This window comes from Octopus bimaculoides, chromosome 15 (genome assembly GCF_046866305.1).
Source record: "Octopus bimaculoides isolate indiv1 chromosome 15, ASM4686630v1, whole genome shotgun sequence".
Classification (NCBI taxonomy): domain Eukaryota; kingdom Metazoa; phylum Mollusca; class Cephalopoda; order Octopoda; family Octopodidae; genus Octopus; species Octopus bimaculoides.
In genome coordinates, this window is record NC_142942.1 from 27,002,043 (window position 1) to 27,017,858 (window position 15,816).

Sequence of the window (15,816 nt, forward strand, 5' to 3'; positions counted from 1 at the left end):
TTTTTTATCGCGCTGATCCTAGAAGGGTCCGGTTTTTGTCCGTTTTCATCGATAACCTGTCCTAAGTACTTTATTTTTGTCAAGAAAAATTCACATTTATCCTCATTTACTTTAAACCCATAATCGCTTATTCATTTGAAAACCTTGTTTATATGTTCAATATGTTGGTCCCTCGATTCACTTTTGATCAATATGTCATCCAAGTATAGGACCGCGAACTCACAATCTGCTAGCATAGTATCCATCACTTGCTGAAATATTGCTGGTGCGACCTAACTCCAAATGGCAGTCTTTTGTAACAGTAGAGACCTTTATGAGTATTGATTGTTAATACTTTAGCACATTCTTCATCTACCAGTAATTGGAGGTACGCCTCTGACAAATCCAGCTTGAAAAAAAATTTCCCACCATTGCACTTAGCAAATATTTCTTCTGGGTTTGGAAGCGGATAATTGTATTTTTTTAAACAATCATTGAGACCAGTTGAGAAGTCCACACATATTCTTATTTTGTTGTTCTTTTTTATATATACTGTGGTGTGATGGAGGAAAAAGACAACAAGAAGCAAAAGGGCAGAATGAAACGGACCTTACCTTGTAAACTGCGGCGGAGTAAACAATCGCTCTAGATCAAAACACGTCTTCCTCGTAAGCTGTCTGTCTTCTGACTGCCCCACATGCTGGCCTTCGACCACATGTGTCCGACTTCCCGTCTGACCCTTCCGGTCTGGCCCTTCCGGTCTGGCTTCACTTCCGTTTGCCTCATCTCTCTCCACCAACAACACACAGCTCATCACAGCCCATAACCCCCCCCCCCGATCTATAGATCATTCAACCGGCTCTCCCACTCACTCCTCGCTCCCGAACTACCTTAATTGGTTTCATAATCAGCCAACCAGGGAGGGGGGTGCCATTCCCTCTGTGGTCACTGTGCGACCCCGGGACTGGCCTGTGTTCCTGGCGCACTGTTTTCATCATCCTGCCCACTGCTGCTGGTTCCATCCTCTGAAGCACTGACAATCTTCCGCACATCCAAAACATGGCGTGGCATACCATCGACCGAGACGTTGTTCTTTGAATTGATGGAGGTTATAGTTCCTTTCCCCCATTGTGATGTATACCGTGCATTTGGGGGTTTTACCCAAACTTCTACCCCGATCTGCATGAAGGTGTGCTCTTCGTCTCCCACCGAGTCGCATTGATGCAATACATGGATGCCTCCACTCGTACCTGAATATTGCCCTGTGTGGCACCGACTCCTCAGCCTGTCCTGACCTGGGCGACATATTGTACCAAAATACGGCCTCGATTGGCGGATGGTACGATGATGCCTTTCCACCACTCCATTTCCACTTGGCCGGTATGCCGCCCTGAAGAAGCGGCTGACCTGCCACCCATCAAGCATTTCTTTCAGCACCTCCGAGTGAAATGCAGTGCCATTATCCAGCAGCAGCTCATCCACGGGGCCTCGTTCCAGGAATATCCCATTTAATACTCCCGCGATTTCCTCTGCAGTCCCCGTCTTTATCTCCCTCCATATGGCCATCCGTCCCGGTCCGCAGTCAACCATTGAGAGGTACGTCCCCTGCCGGTAGTGTGTTACGTCCACTGCCAGTCGTTTCCAGTTGTGGTCCACTGGAATATTTCCCGCCTCATGTACGATCGGAGCAGGGTCAATAGACTGGCACCTGTCACAGCTGCTAACCACTCTCTGCACGCTCCGCCTCGTTACCTCGGAGTCGACTTTCCTGGCTAGGAACAATGTCCTGTCCACTCCCATGTGATGCATGGTATGCAGTCTCCTCAACTCCAAGTCACTCAGACAGCATACTGCAGCCACAGCCTGCTCCGCATCCTCTGGAACCTGCAACCAGGCTCGCTTTACCCTGGTTAGGACGTCTGCCCTGTTCTTTTCGGAAGGCACAAAAATCACGCTCAGCTTCAGATCGAACTCAGCGGTTAGCTCACGCAATATTCCCAATCGGCTCTTTACCAGCATCTCCGCGGCCCCTTTGGTTCACACCCTCCGCTCATTGGTGATGACTGCCATCACCCAACCAAGCACAGTGGCTGAATCGGTTCTAATTTCGATGGTGCACAGCCCCCACTTCAAGGCCAGGTTCATCCCCTTCAGCACGGCATCCAACTCCGCCACATTGATATGGTTGCAGTCATCCATCTTCCTGAGCCAGGCTGCATCTTCCACCACCGTGCCTCCCATTTCTAAGACAATCCCTATTGCGATGCTACTGGTGCCACACCAAACGATCCCGCTCTTTGATTTGGGAACATACCAACTGCCCCTCACTGGATCCTCTGCTCTCACTCTGACCAAGACTTCCTGCATCATGTCGGTTGTTTTCTCCCCGACTCTGTCATTCCACTTTGCTCCTTTGGCTCGTCTCTTGATGAAGCTACATGCTGTCCGGAGCCATCCTGCAACCGGGTAGTGTCCCACCAGCTTCCCACACACTGACAACAGTTCCCATCTACTCACGCTGATGCCCAGTTCGGGGATCTCGTTCCCATGCTGAAACACCAACGCACCGGCCTTGTCTCTCCGTAGCTTGAGGCCCAGTGCAGCGCCTCCCTCCATGGCCTCTGGTGGCTTGGCGACCAGTCTGAAATTCTTCAGGTGGCCTATGACCTCTGTTGCTGGCATTATGGTTTCATCCACAAGGATGTCATCGATGTACGAATTGGTGGCCCTTTTTACTCTGTCCACCTTTCCCAGGATGACCTTGAGAATTGTTGCCATAATTTTTGGCGCCGAATTTAGCCCAAACCCCAGCCTGGTCAAACAGTATGTTCGGCTCTTATACCTGACAAGCTGATGCTTCCACAGTCTCTCAGCCACATGCACCTGCAGGTATGCCGACTTCAAATCAACAATCGTGGAGGCCCCTGTCATCTGCCTCCATTCTCGCAAGGTGTCCCCGCAGACATCTGTGGCCTCGCCGCCAGTATGACATGAGATGTGGTCATTCAGCTCTCGGAAGTCAAGCACTGGTCTGACCTTATGTTTTGTGGGCTGTACCACCGCCATCAGCGGCAGGACTCCGCTCTCTACTTCTTCTTCCCAAGGGATCAATATTCCCTCCTTAATCCACCGCTCCACCTCCCCCTCGAACTCACTTCTGGCATCTCCTTTCATAGTATGCTGGTAGCAGCCCACTTTATTTGTTAACGTCGGGGGCTCTCCCCTCCAGTGCCACTCCACTGTCCACCTTTGGCCATCGAAGGCGGCACGAAAATCCTGGTCTTCAATGGTGTGTGCATCATAGTTTTCTTCGCGGTTCTCACCAATGCACGGTGTCGCCATACACGGTTTCCCCGCGACCCCGAAAGTCACACCGGCCTTGTTGACAGTGACACCTCCTAAACGGGTGATTGCATCTATCCCCATCACCACGTCAATCTCATCCACCAAGTGGCCAACTACAATTGCTTGCAGCGTCAGCTTTGTTCCCTGCACCTCAATCTGCACATCAGTAATGCCTTCACAGCATACCTCTCTTCCGTCGACTGCCCTCACACTGCTTTCTCCACTCCACGTCTCTACCACTCCCGGAGTCATCAGGGTCGTTGTACAGCCTGTGTCCACGAGGGCTCCCGACATCTTCCTCTCCACCAGCACCTCAACCACGGGTAGAAAAAAACGTGCCTTTATTGATCCAAAGGGATGACCACTGGCGCAGTAGTCTCCCTTAGACCGTTTCCCTGCAGACATTCGCTGGCTATATGTCCTGTTTCTCAACAACGGTAGCAAATGACCTCAGGCTTGGGTAACTTGCAGTCTCGTACCATGTGCAGGCCCTGACACCGGAAACACTGTCCTTTGAACGGTCGCACATGTTCCTTGTTCGACCCCTCTCCACCACTCCTTGGTCAGCCACCTTTTGCTGTTGCAGCCAACGGCATCGATCTACAACACAAAACTAACATGCGGGCCCTCGTTATTATATCCGCCATGGGCATGGCGTTCACGTCTGGCAGTTTCTGCAATTCGACCGACATGTGGTCAGGAAAACCAGTCACAAATGCCAACTTTACTGTCCGATCTAGCGATTCTCCCTCGTACCCCGCCAGTTTAGCCAATCTCCTAAGTTCGTTGGCAAACACGTCGACCTGTTCGCCAGTCCACTTCGCTGTCCCCAGGCGAGCGTACGCTTCAAACATTCCTTCTGCAAAGGCCTCCATCAAGCAGATTTCTATTTTCTCCGCGCTAACTTGGTCCCTCTCTTCCATCTCTAAAAATAGCGCCAACGCCGGTCCATCTAAGTACAGTGGTAGAAAGCTTGCCAAGTCGCCTATCCTGTGGAGCTTTGCAACCAGCTTCATCTTTTTTAGCCACATGACCACGTCCGTGTTACCGCAAAACGGTTTAATCATATCGCTCGAAATCTGGACTACACTCATAATTTTTTTTTTTATGGGCTGAAATAGCTTGTGATGTGATGGAGGAAAAAGACAAGAAGCAAAAGGACAGAATGAAACGTTGGACCTTACCTTGTAAACCGCGGCAGAGTAAACAATCACTCTAGATCAAAACACGTCTTCCTTGTAAGCTGTCTGTCTTCTGACTGCCCCACATGCTGGCCTTCGACCGCGTATGTCCGACTTCCCGTCTGACCCTTCCAGTCTGGCACTTCCGGTCTGGCTTCACTTCCGTTTGCCTCATCTCTCTCCACCAACAACACACAGTTCATCACAGCCCATAACACCACATATACAGTAGAAGCCATCCACTCAGAGTAGTCTTCTTTTTCAATTACCTCCATGTCTTCCAATCTTTTTAATTCTTTCTCGGCTTGATTTAATGCTGCAAAAGGTACATTCCTTTTCGGTTTGAATACCGGCACCGCATTTTCTTTCAACTCAAACTTTACTTTGATTTTTTTACACGTACTGAGTTCTTTCGAAAACACATCAGGGTACATCTTTTTCAATTTTAATTTCAATTTTTCCGATGCTTTCTCTGACACAGACTGTGACACATTCACTTTATTACATAGTGTATTTAGTGGTAGATCCCACAGGTTGAATTCTTCCATTAAATCTGTCCTGAACAGATTCATTGTATTATTAGATACCATTAGTTTACTTTTCCGCGTCATGTTTTTAAGTTTTATTTCTGGTGAAATTTCGCCCAAGAGTTGAACTCATTCCCCTGACACACCATGAGCTATCCTAGTAGTTTTTTTATACACCAGCCTGCCTATCTTACTCCATGTTGCCATATTTATTATCGATATGTCTGAACTGGTATCTAATTGCATTTTTGTCTGAAAACCATTTATTTGTACCAACACAAATTTTCGATTTTGTATGGTATAATTTACTTTTGTTGAGTAAACTTTCTTTGGTTTTACAATTTTCTTTGACCGGCATTTCATCTGTATATGCCCAATTTTACCACACTTAAAACATGTTTTATCTTTAAAGGGGCAATCTTTCCTCAAATGTCGGTCTCCGCAACCATAGCACCATTTTGAATTTATATATTTTCTTCTATCTGTACTTTATTTACACATTTGTACATTCTTATTATTGTCTTCTATTTTTCTTGTATCGTCTTGAAGGTTTCTTGTTTGTTGGTATTCCTCAACCACTTTCTGGAAGGTTAGTTTCACATCTTGATTCAGCTTTGATAATATTCTTTTTCTAATTTCTGCGTCTTCTATTGCCACCAGCCCTTTAACGAATATTAGGCACTTGAACATATCTGGAGTTAATTCTTCCAGCTTAGACCTTTCGCAAGCCTTATTAACCATACCGTTATATGTTACAAAATCGTCAGACTCGTTTTTCTTTAAATTTAAACATTCCCACCGAATGTTAAACTGCGAACTTTTCTCGCTAAAAATATTTGTCAAAATATTTATCGTTTCATCAAAACACAATTCTGTGGGCTTTCTCAGCAAAATAAAGTTACAAAAACTTTCGTGTTCCTGAGAAGCAAGCTTTCGCAAAAGAAGTCTTACCTTCCTTTCATTAGACCATCCTTTGCATTCCTCTCAGAATATGTCTTCATATCGTCTGTAATATGCAGTAAAAGTAGTTCCTTCATCTGGTTTGTAGTGAAATTCTTTGATGGAATTTGCAACACCGTCCACTGAAAATGATTCTGTCATATTTCTCGACTGCAGTAACAATTCTGTTAACTTCTGTAGTTGCTGCTGCTCTTGTTGTTTTACAACTGCTTTCAGTAACTCTTCCATTTCAGTACTATTTGAAACCTTGTCGCCACTGTTATATTGCACGTTTGGATTTGCATGGCTTTGTAATTAATGTACCTCTACTCAACTACCGAACTCTCACTTCTGACAACTCAACTCAACAGAACTCAACGTCTAGTCTACCGGCGGCTCCGGCTTGCTCTACGCGACACTTCTACAACTAGCTATCACATCCACTATTTATATGTATTGGACTAGCCTACTTATCGTCTGGGGGCGTCCACACAATAGTTATGTAATTTTAGTGAATTGGAAACCTCCATTGCTGATATACCATAGTTGCAGTTATCTGTTTCCATGGGAACATCTTTAACATTATTGCTGTTATCCAGAGGTCAATGACAAGAAAATCAAAACATTATGAAAGCTTGAATTTTCTTTTTTAAATCAAAAGAATTTAGTGAAATATAACTAAAATGTTATGCAACCTCAAACAGTGCCTTGATTAAACAGGAAGAAAACATAAATGAAATTCTACTATGCAGTGTGAGTTTTTGAATTGGTTACACATTTGTACCAGCAGCACCACATGAACTCACAGAGATACAAGTTTATTGAAGATTGGAGTGGCTGTGTGGTAAGTAGTTTGCTTACCAACCACTTGGTTCTGGGTTCAGTCCCACTGCGTGGCACCTTGAACAAGTGTCTTCTACTATAGCCTTGGGTCAACCAAAGCCTTGTGAGTGGATTTGGTAGACAGAAACTGTGGGGTTGATTTGTTCGACTAAGGGCAGTGCTCCAGCATGGCCACATTCAAATGACTGAAACAAGTAATTGGCCCAAATGCATTCCATTTGTTGAATGTGGATGCCATCTTGTAAGTTTGCCATTCTGTGCAGAAAATAGTAGCCACGTATCTCTGGAAAATGGTAATCTAATATCTCTGCCAGGAATTACAATATACAGTGACCACAGTCACTGTATATTGTTGTTCCTGGAATAATTGATTGTTGAATGCACCCTTCTAATGTGTCACACTCCTAAGAAGGTACAACATAAAGAAATATTTCTTATGTAAACCCATTGTTCAAATAACATTTTACCTTTGTTATATTTTTGCCTCAAAAACAGTTTCATCAATTTCAACAATTCTATGGGGGACCACTTTCCTTAAGGGATTGTGGAGTAGATCTACAGTTGTCTAAATGATTTTTGTAATCAAGTGTCATAAGGCTGCTGATTCATAACTCTTTCACACAAAAATAGACTGTAGTCAGAGTCTTCACTCGGGAATACAAAAACAGAATTACAATTCTAAGAGGAATTATGGATAGCGTTAATGCTGATCCATTGGAATCAGACAATATGACTTCCAGTATGTCAGTGGTGGAGAATTTTGATTATTTAAAATTGCATAGATTTAAAGATGTGCTACATTTTTTATTATTAATTTCGTCAGAGAAAGAATGTGATTTTTGTTGTCATCATACAAAGCTACATCAGTGTTGAAAATTTGTAAAACTTCTGTGAGTAGAAAAAATTTAATTTAAAATTTAATTTTAAAAATTTCTATCTAAATTCTCCTTCTCACTTTCAGTTCAGGAAAACATAATTTTAAGAGTTTGAAAACTAAAAAATAAAATCTACAGTACTTGAAAATAAAATGAAAATTTTTGCATAACAGGTTGTGCACCAGCATGACCTCAGCCCTGGGCTGAAACCAGTAAAAGGTAAAAGATAAAAAAAAACACTGGCTTCTAAATGTTTTATTTTGATGCATTGTCTCAAAATGTCAGTATTAATGAATCCACCTCGATCTAAGTATCTGGTATGAGGTATTTTGTAAAGAGTAGTGGTTCCAGTTAGTAATGAACATGGTTTCCTAAAAACTTGACACTATTTTATACACACAAATATATGTTGGTTATTCCTTCTTCGTTTGACACAAATTTTATATTTTCAAATGTTCTAGTTTCTTCACTATTACAGGTTATACAAGTCTTGTGGTATTGGCCGGCCATTTGGTTCAAAATGCTTGACTGGTGACAGAATTGGCTGCGGTATAAAATTTGACCAAACTGATGTGAGTGGTGTACGCCCTCTTGTGAAAGTTTTCTTCACCAGAAATGGAGATGAGGTAAACTTTTGGATGTTGTAAAACAACTGAGTATAAAAATTGTCTTAGTGCAAATGCTTTGACTGTACTAGCATTGATATACCATGTGGATGGACAGTACATGTGTAATGAATTCTTATAGTGATAAAAATTTGCTACAGTTAATTAGCTATATTTGGGATGAAGTTTAGCTCTATGTAAGTTAAATGTTGTAGGATAGAAATGCTTGGAAAAAGACTAACAAGAAGACTCATCACATTGTTGTAGTTGTTGTATTAATGTTTTATTGTAGTAGTGTTGCATGTGTTTCCATGACAGTATCATGTGGCCCAACTTGATGGTCATGTGATGAAGACTATTTAACATAGCTGCTCTTTATATATCTAGAACATTTCCCCTCATATATCTTGCATGCAACTTCAGTTTCACATAGTTATTCAGTTGATTTAGGCCAGTGGAAGTAAAGGGCCTGTATGTGACTACTTCAATAAAAACTTTGCTGTGGAATCACATTAATGGATTTCTGTCAGGAGCTACAGTCTATTTGGTCATAATAACTTCTAATTAAAATAACATAACAGATTTAGAGAATTAATACTGTCTGATCTTGAGTTGATTGTAGCCTGATTAAGATTAAGACAAAGAAGCTTAAGGACTCTGCTGTGGTACAAAAATAATTATTCTCTTCATCTCTAAAGGAGAGGTTGAAAATATTGAAAGAGTTTCTGTGATAAGTGTACCCTAAATTGTTGGATTTGATGCACTTCACAGACAGAGAAACAATTATGTCCTCAATGAAACCAAAGAAGTTGGTTAAAGTAAATGTTATCAGAACCAGTACATCAATATTAGTTCGTCTGGCTTTACATTCTGAGTTCAAATTGCGCCGAAGTTGACTTTGCCTTAAATTAAATACCAGTGGTGCACTGGGGTCGATCTAATCGACTGACCCCCTCCCCAAAAGTTTCAGGCCTTGTGCCTAGAGTAGAAAAGATTATGAAAGATTGAGAGAAGCTGCATATTTTTATGAATTTGATAACTTGAAGTTAGAAGGATTATCTGCTGAAAGGTGGCCTAATACAAATGCAAATAATTGATGACTTATCAAATCTACAAATCACTCCAAAATATTAAAACACATGCAGTTTCAGGAAAAGATGCTGCCATGTTGTTAGCCATATTCAGCAGTTTAAAAGGATTAATAATTTTACTTTGGCTCCTACAAATGCTAATAATAATATACTAAAAGAATTATCACAGAACATAGGTTGAAAGAGTGATATAGATTTTGAAAATGGAAGTTAGAGCTTTTTCTAGAATAGTTGGTTCCTTTGGTGCCTATTTATCAAGATTCTATTCACTTATTGCTTAACTTCCCATGCCAGAAGAAAGGGAAGCCCTTCAGCAATAATGGGATGTCAGAGATCACCTTTAACAATTTCTTTTGACATTAATGTTCCTTTGTGGTATGCTTGTAAGCTTAATACATGTAAAAACTTGACATCTAATACAGAAGGACAGAAATATATCATTGGTGGTGAAGAATGACAGAACATTATTATCAGGTCATCCTATAAGTTCTGTCCGATTTTACCTTTTTTAAAATTGGATGAAATTTAATAGTATTTTAGAATGTCTAATGGAATTAAAAATTATTTTTATGCATTTGTGTACATTTAAACTAATTAAATATTATTTTACAGAATAATAGAATAAAAATTTCTTTGATTAAAACCTTTTATAACATGGAAGTATCCAAAGAGCATTTGAGGCACATAATGCTTCATGAGTACAAAAAAAGGTAACTCTGCAGCCGAAGCGACTTGAAACATACACTCAGTTTATGGGAAAGAATGCTTGAATGAAAGAACTTGCAGAAGATGGTTTGCAAAATTCAGCCTTCAAGATGAAGATCGAACAGGATGCCCAGTTGAGTTTGATGATAGGCTCCTTGAGGCATTACTTGAAGAAACTCCTGCATTATCATTTGAAGAATTGGCAATAAAGCTTAGTTCAAACCATACAGTTGTTCATCATCATCTTCAACAACCTGGAAAGGTTCCTAAACTTGGAAAATGGGTGCCTCATGAATTATCCGAAAGCAACTGCAAATCCCGAGTTGACATCTGCCCTTCTCTCCATTCTTGCGAACTCATTTCACCCTTTTTGGATAGACTTGTGATTGGTGATGAAAAATGGATCTTCTATCGAAATGTTAAACATTATTAACAGTGGCTTGGTAAAAGGGGAAAAGCTCAACCACAACCAAGAAGGGAACTTCATGGGAAAAATGGATTGCAAAGGAGTAATTCACTTTGAATTGTTACCACCTAATGCAACAATCAATGCTCAAGTTTACTGTCAGCAATTAGAGCATTTGAACCAAGCTTTGAAGAAAAAAAGGCCCACTTTAGTGAATCGAAAAGGAGTGATGTTTCATCAGGACAGTGCGCGACCCCACACTTTAAAGATCACATCACAGAAGATCGAAGAGCTTGGTTGGGAAAAAAATTCCTCATCCACCTTATTTTCCCGACCTTGCTCTTTCAGACTACCATTTGTTTCATAGTTTACAGAATCATTTCGCAAGTCAGGAGAAGGTCGAAACTGACAGTTCTTCACTTTGAAACCAAAAGAGTTTTACATTGATGGGACTAAAAAGCTTGTAAATAGATGGAAGGAAGTCATAGATAATCAGGGAAAGTACATTGATGATTAAATTTCAATTAAATATAACATTTGATCACTTGTTTTCTTTATTCAAAATTCAGACAGAACTTATGGGATGACCTGATAGTATACAATGATCAAATAAGAAAGTGCTCTGATGAAGAAAATGAAAGGATAAATTTTTAAATAAAACCAGAAGCAAGACCAAGTCCAGGTGATCAGAAGACCAGCTTGCAAACAGCCAATGGTTGATGACATCTTGTCATCAGTTGAAGCTAATGTTAATACCAGTGTCATGGTTCTTATTGATATTAGACAAAGTAATAGAATAAACAAGGAAATTCTTCCTACACAGTGTCATACATTGTTTATTATAGTGGTATTGCATGTTATTTCACTCAATGTGATAGTTACGTGATGAAGACTATTTGACATGGCTGTCCTTTCTATGTTAAAATGTTTTACTTTTGTGTTGTGTCTTATGTGCCACTGCAGTTTTACTTGGTTACTCAATTGATTATGACCAGTGTGCAAACAGACATGGTACAAGGCAGTGAAACAGAGGTTGTGACTGCTGAGGACTTGCATAGTTTTGAAAGAAATGAAGCTAGTATGCTTCACTGGATGTGCAGTGTCAGTGTGCATGCACAACAGAGTGTAAAACATCTTGAGAGAAAAGTTGAGAATAAGAGGCATAAGATGTGGTGTGCAATAGAAACGACTGCATTGGTAAGGTTATGTGATGTGTATGGATGTGGATAGCTGTGTGCAGTGCCGATCTCTACCAGTGGAAGGAAGCTGTGGAAGAGGGGACCCAGGAAGACATGAGATGAGGTGGTGAAGCATGATCTTTGAATGCTGGGCCTCACGGTGGCAATGACTAGTGACCTAGACATTTGTCATTATGCCGTGCTTGCAAAGGCCCAGCAAACCAAGTGAAATCATAGTTGTGGCTGTTGTCAATGTCACGTAACTGGCACTAATGCTGGTGGTACATAAAAAGCACCTTTCAAGTGTTGGGTTTCACAGAGGCAATGTGGCTGATGCTGGTGGCACGTAAAAAGCACCTTTCAAGCACTGGGCCTCACAGAGGCAATAACAAATGACTGAGACTTTTGGCAATATACTGTGCTTGAGAAGGATGATCCATCAAGCTGAGTGAAATTGTAGTCATAGTAGATACTGATGTCACACAACTGGTACCCATGCTGGTGGAATGTAAAAGTACCTATTACTCTCTCATTGGTTGGCGTCTAGCTGTAGAAACCATGCCAAATCAAACTGGAATCCAGTGCAGCCTCTCAAACCATCTAACTCATACCAGCATGGACAACGGATGTTAAATGATAATGATGATGATAATTTACTGTGGGATTATGCTGGACTTTGACAAAGTGTCCTGTCCAGGATAATTGTTACAATTATTTGGTAATAATTTCTTCTAATTCAAGATATAACAGTTGCTGCAGCTGCTGCTGTTTTTCATTGTCGCTATTCTGCTATTACATATTATCGATATTGGAACCAATTTAATTATGCCTCCTATTGGACCAAGTTCATAGTCTAAGATGTGGAGCATTTTTATGTTTGTTCTCCTATAAAAAATCTCCTATGTTGTTTATTCTTATTTTAAAAAATGCAAAATATATGTTGGAGAAATGTAGGTGAAATGTATGCCTAGGTTTGTCCAACAAGAAACTAATTTGCACACAGTCCTATACAAAACCATAGGAGCAAGAGGCAAAACAATAGAGCAGGTGACATACCAGCAGACAGAGAAATGTCTTTGACAAATTTGGAAACCCAAAATATATATAGCCAGGGGAAAGAAATATGGAACTGTAGAAGTGAGGTTTGCCATGGTGGATGAGGCCAAAAAGCACTTAACAACCACCCTAATGAGTGATGAATTGATCCTCATCCCCATTTTCCTTGACTGAAAAGTCTTTAAAATAAAAATAAATGTGCCCTCAGAAATCAACATTTGTGCATTGGTGGAAGCAGTTTTCTTCGATATAGAAGAGAAAACCAGTATTCTGCAGATACAGAGATTGCAAAAACAACCAGTTGGGTCAGGAATGAAGTTCTTAATTCAGGTGGATCAGCAAATTGTTGAAGCAATCCTAGGCTTAATAGCCCTATTAGATAGCACAAGGTTTCCAGTCCATGCTGTCCAATAATGTGGGACACCGGATGGAGAGACCTGTTAAATTGCTCTGGGACTGGTTTGACCTGGACCTCCAGGTGGAGAAGAACTGGGACAAGATGACTAGCAGGGTGGTTAATCTCACCTAGAAATGGGCTGAGAGAAAGTTATTTCAGGAAAGTTGGGCAGAGGTGGTGAATGCATATATCGCCTCCATTATGTATTGCCACCTGACCAAACTGGAGCACCCACTCTTCTGTTTTTTTCTAAAAAGGACACATTCCACTGGTCAGGCATGCTATTGTTGTCAACACTTGCTGAATGGAGGATTGGGCATGCTATGACTGCTGATGTGCAGACATGCACTGAGGCTAGGTCTCCTGTGCTTCCTTGACAGTGAGCAGGTGTGTATTTGACAGAGCTGTGGTCCTGGACCAAATCTCATATCAATTACTCCAGTAAATTTTTGTCTTGATTGTAGTAGTGTTTATTTGTATTTCATTTGCAGTGTACAACTTATGGTTACTTGTGTACAAAAGATGTTTGTTCTCTCATAGCATTTGTTTATAAGTCCTGTCTGGTTTAATGTTTATTAATGTTAATTCCAAGCAGAAAAGGAATAGAGAAAGGGTATCCACTTAGAATATTCTTTTTTTTTTTAATAGACATAAGATTAGTTTTGATAATTCCTTTCTTTGCTTATATTTGCACTATTCATTCATGTGTTCAATGCACCTGCTTATTATTGGTAATATTAGTTCTAACTTACACATGGCCAATGTTTCCAAGACACTGTCAGATACTTTCTGGTAGTCAATCTATAGCATGCTTAGAAGACCCTTCTTCTCTTTGGAGTTTTGTTTGTTAGTAATTGATCTTTATAGTCTCTGCAGCATCCCTTGTTCCTCTAGAAATAAGTAGTTTTTTTCTAAACATTATCCTTCATGATGTTATTACAATTAAGTCTTTGTAAGCTGTAAGGAAGCAGACTGTGGTTTCTAGAGTTTATTGTTTTGTTAATGAGTTTTTTGTTTTGTTTGTTTTTGTTCTTTTTTGGATACTGTTATGTGTTAATTATTTTAACCAGAAGTTTTGCTATTTTATCAATTCTTAGTGCCTTTCAGTTATGTATTTTTTTGTAGTATTTGAGCTTCTTGCACAATTGTATAGTTATAGTGTTTGTTGTTTTGAACAATCCTCTCTGTAGTGATTCCTTTGCTATTATATTCATCTTGCTGTTGCATTAATTTCTATTTTATCTTTACCTAATTACTGATGAAATCATTTTGGGTCAGTCAAAATGTTTGCCTTGTACAAAAGCTTGTCACTTTTCATAAAGTTTGCTTTACGACCATATGGTTCAGGTCTGAACCCTGAACCATATGCTTTAGCAAACTTCTTAACCACAGCCATACTTGCAACTGTTTGTAGATATAAGAATCCTTTTGTATTTTATATCAGATATAATAAAACCACAGCCATCACTCAAAAGTGACATGGAAGGATGTACCATGCTTTTTACTAATTATTTTAGGTGTCTATTGTGTTGTGATAAGTTGTGATAAGACCTATTTAGTTGTGATAAGACCTTATTGGCCTTCACAACATTAACCCAGTAGAGCATTAGGTATTTCACAGCTGAAGCAAGTAGTAATAATTTTCAGTTGAGTACACTTGAGCAAGGAAGATACAACTTATCACTTAGTCCAGGAATTAGTGAACCCAACACTTTAACTACTAGCCCACAATGAAATACAAAGTATTGGATGTACCAGCAACTAAATAGTATACAATTATATTAATAAAAGCAAACTTCTGTCTGGCTATCTGGGACCCTTGTATCTTAGTCTACATTTGTTCTATGTAGACATACCTTTTTGGAATGAGGATGATCCCAGGATTGAAAATCTACCCTTTATTTGGTTCTGGAACATCTAGCATTAAGATCTGATTTAAAAGCATTTGGATTGCTATTCTAGCAGGTAAAGTGGCTGCAAGAGGTTTCAGTGTCATAGTATTACTGAGATAGGTGAACAAGAGTTACCTCCCTTAGCTAAAACTTTTACTAAGGGATTTAGTGGTTCTTTTATCTTTTTCAGTAATCAGACTGTGACCACGCTGGGGTACTGCTTTGAAGAATTTTAATTAAACAAATCAACACTAATTCTTTCTTTTTTATACCTGGTACTTTTTTTATTGGCCTCTTTTACCAAACCACTAAGTTACATGAGCGTAAACTCACCAACACCAGTTATCAAGTGGTGATAGGAGACAAACACAAACAGTAAGCCTGGCTACACCAGGCTCCAATCTGATTTGGCAGTGTTTCTACAGCTGGATGCTCTTCCTAACGCCAACCACTCTGAGAGTGTAGTAGGTGCTTTTACGTGCCACCGGCACGAAGGCCAGTCAGGAGGTACTGACAACGGCCACACTGGAAATGGTGTATTTTACATGCCACCTGCACAGGAGCCAGTCTAGCGGTACTGGCAACGATCTTGCTCGAATGTCTTTTCACGTGCCACTGGCACAAGTGCCAGCAAGGTGACATTGGTAATGATCACGCTCAAATGGTGCTATTTACATGCCACCGGCATGGAAGCCAGACAGCTCGTGCTCTGGCGACGATCACGCTCGGACGGTGCTCTTAGTGCTCCACTGGTACAGGTGCCATCACAATTTTGCTTTTGCTTGCCCCAAATGGTC

General features: G+C 40.7%; 2 protein-coding genes across 4 annotated transcripts in view; one reads left to right on the plus strand and one right to left on the minus strand.

The window, feature by feature from the left end:
• The window catches only part of LOC106881644 (SPRY domain-containing protein 3), a 360,055-nt gene that overhangs the window by 224,179 nt on the left and 120,060 nt on the right, over positions 1–15,816 (plus strand). For all 3 annotated transcript variants that reach the window (XM_089363629.1, XM_052973458.2, XM_089363628.1), the window contains exon 5: positions 8,168–8,315. In XM_089363629.1, the coding sequence (XP_089219755.1) occupies positions 8,168–8,315 (148 nt within the window). The remainder of the gene's footprint in view (positions 1–8,167; positions 8,316–15,816) is intronic.
• Positions 544–3,321, minus strand: LOC149132452 (uncharacterized). The gene is given in 1 exon segment (XM_089363993.1): positions 544–3,321. A coding segment is annotated over 1 exon segment (2,397 nt). The 3' UTR covers positions 544–924.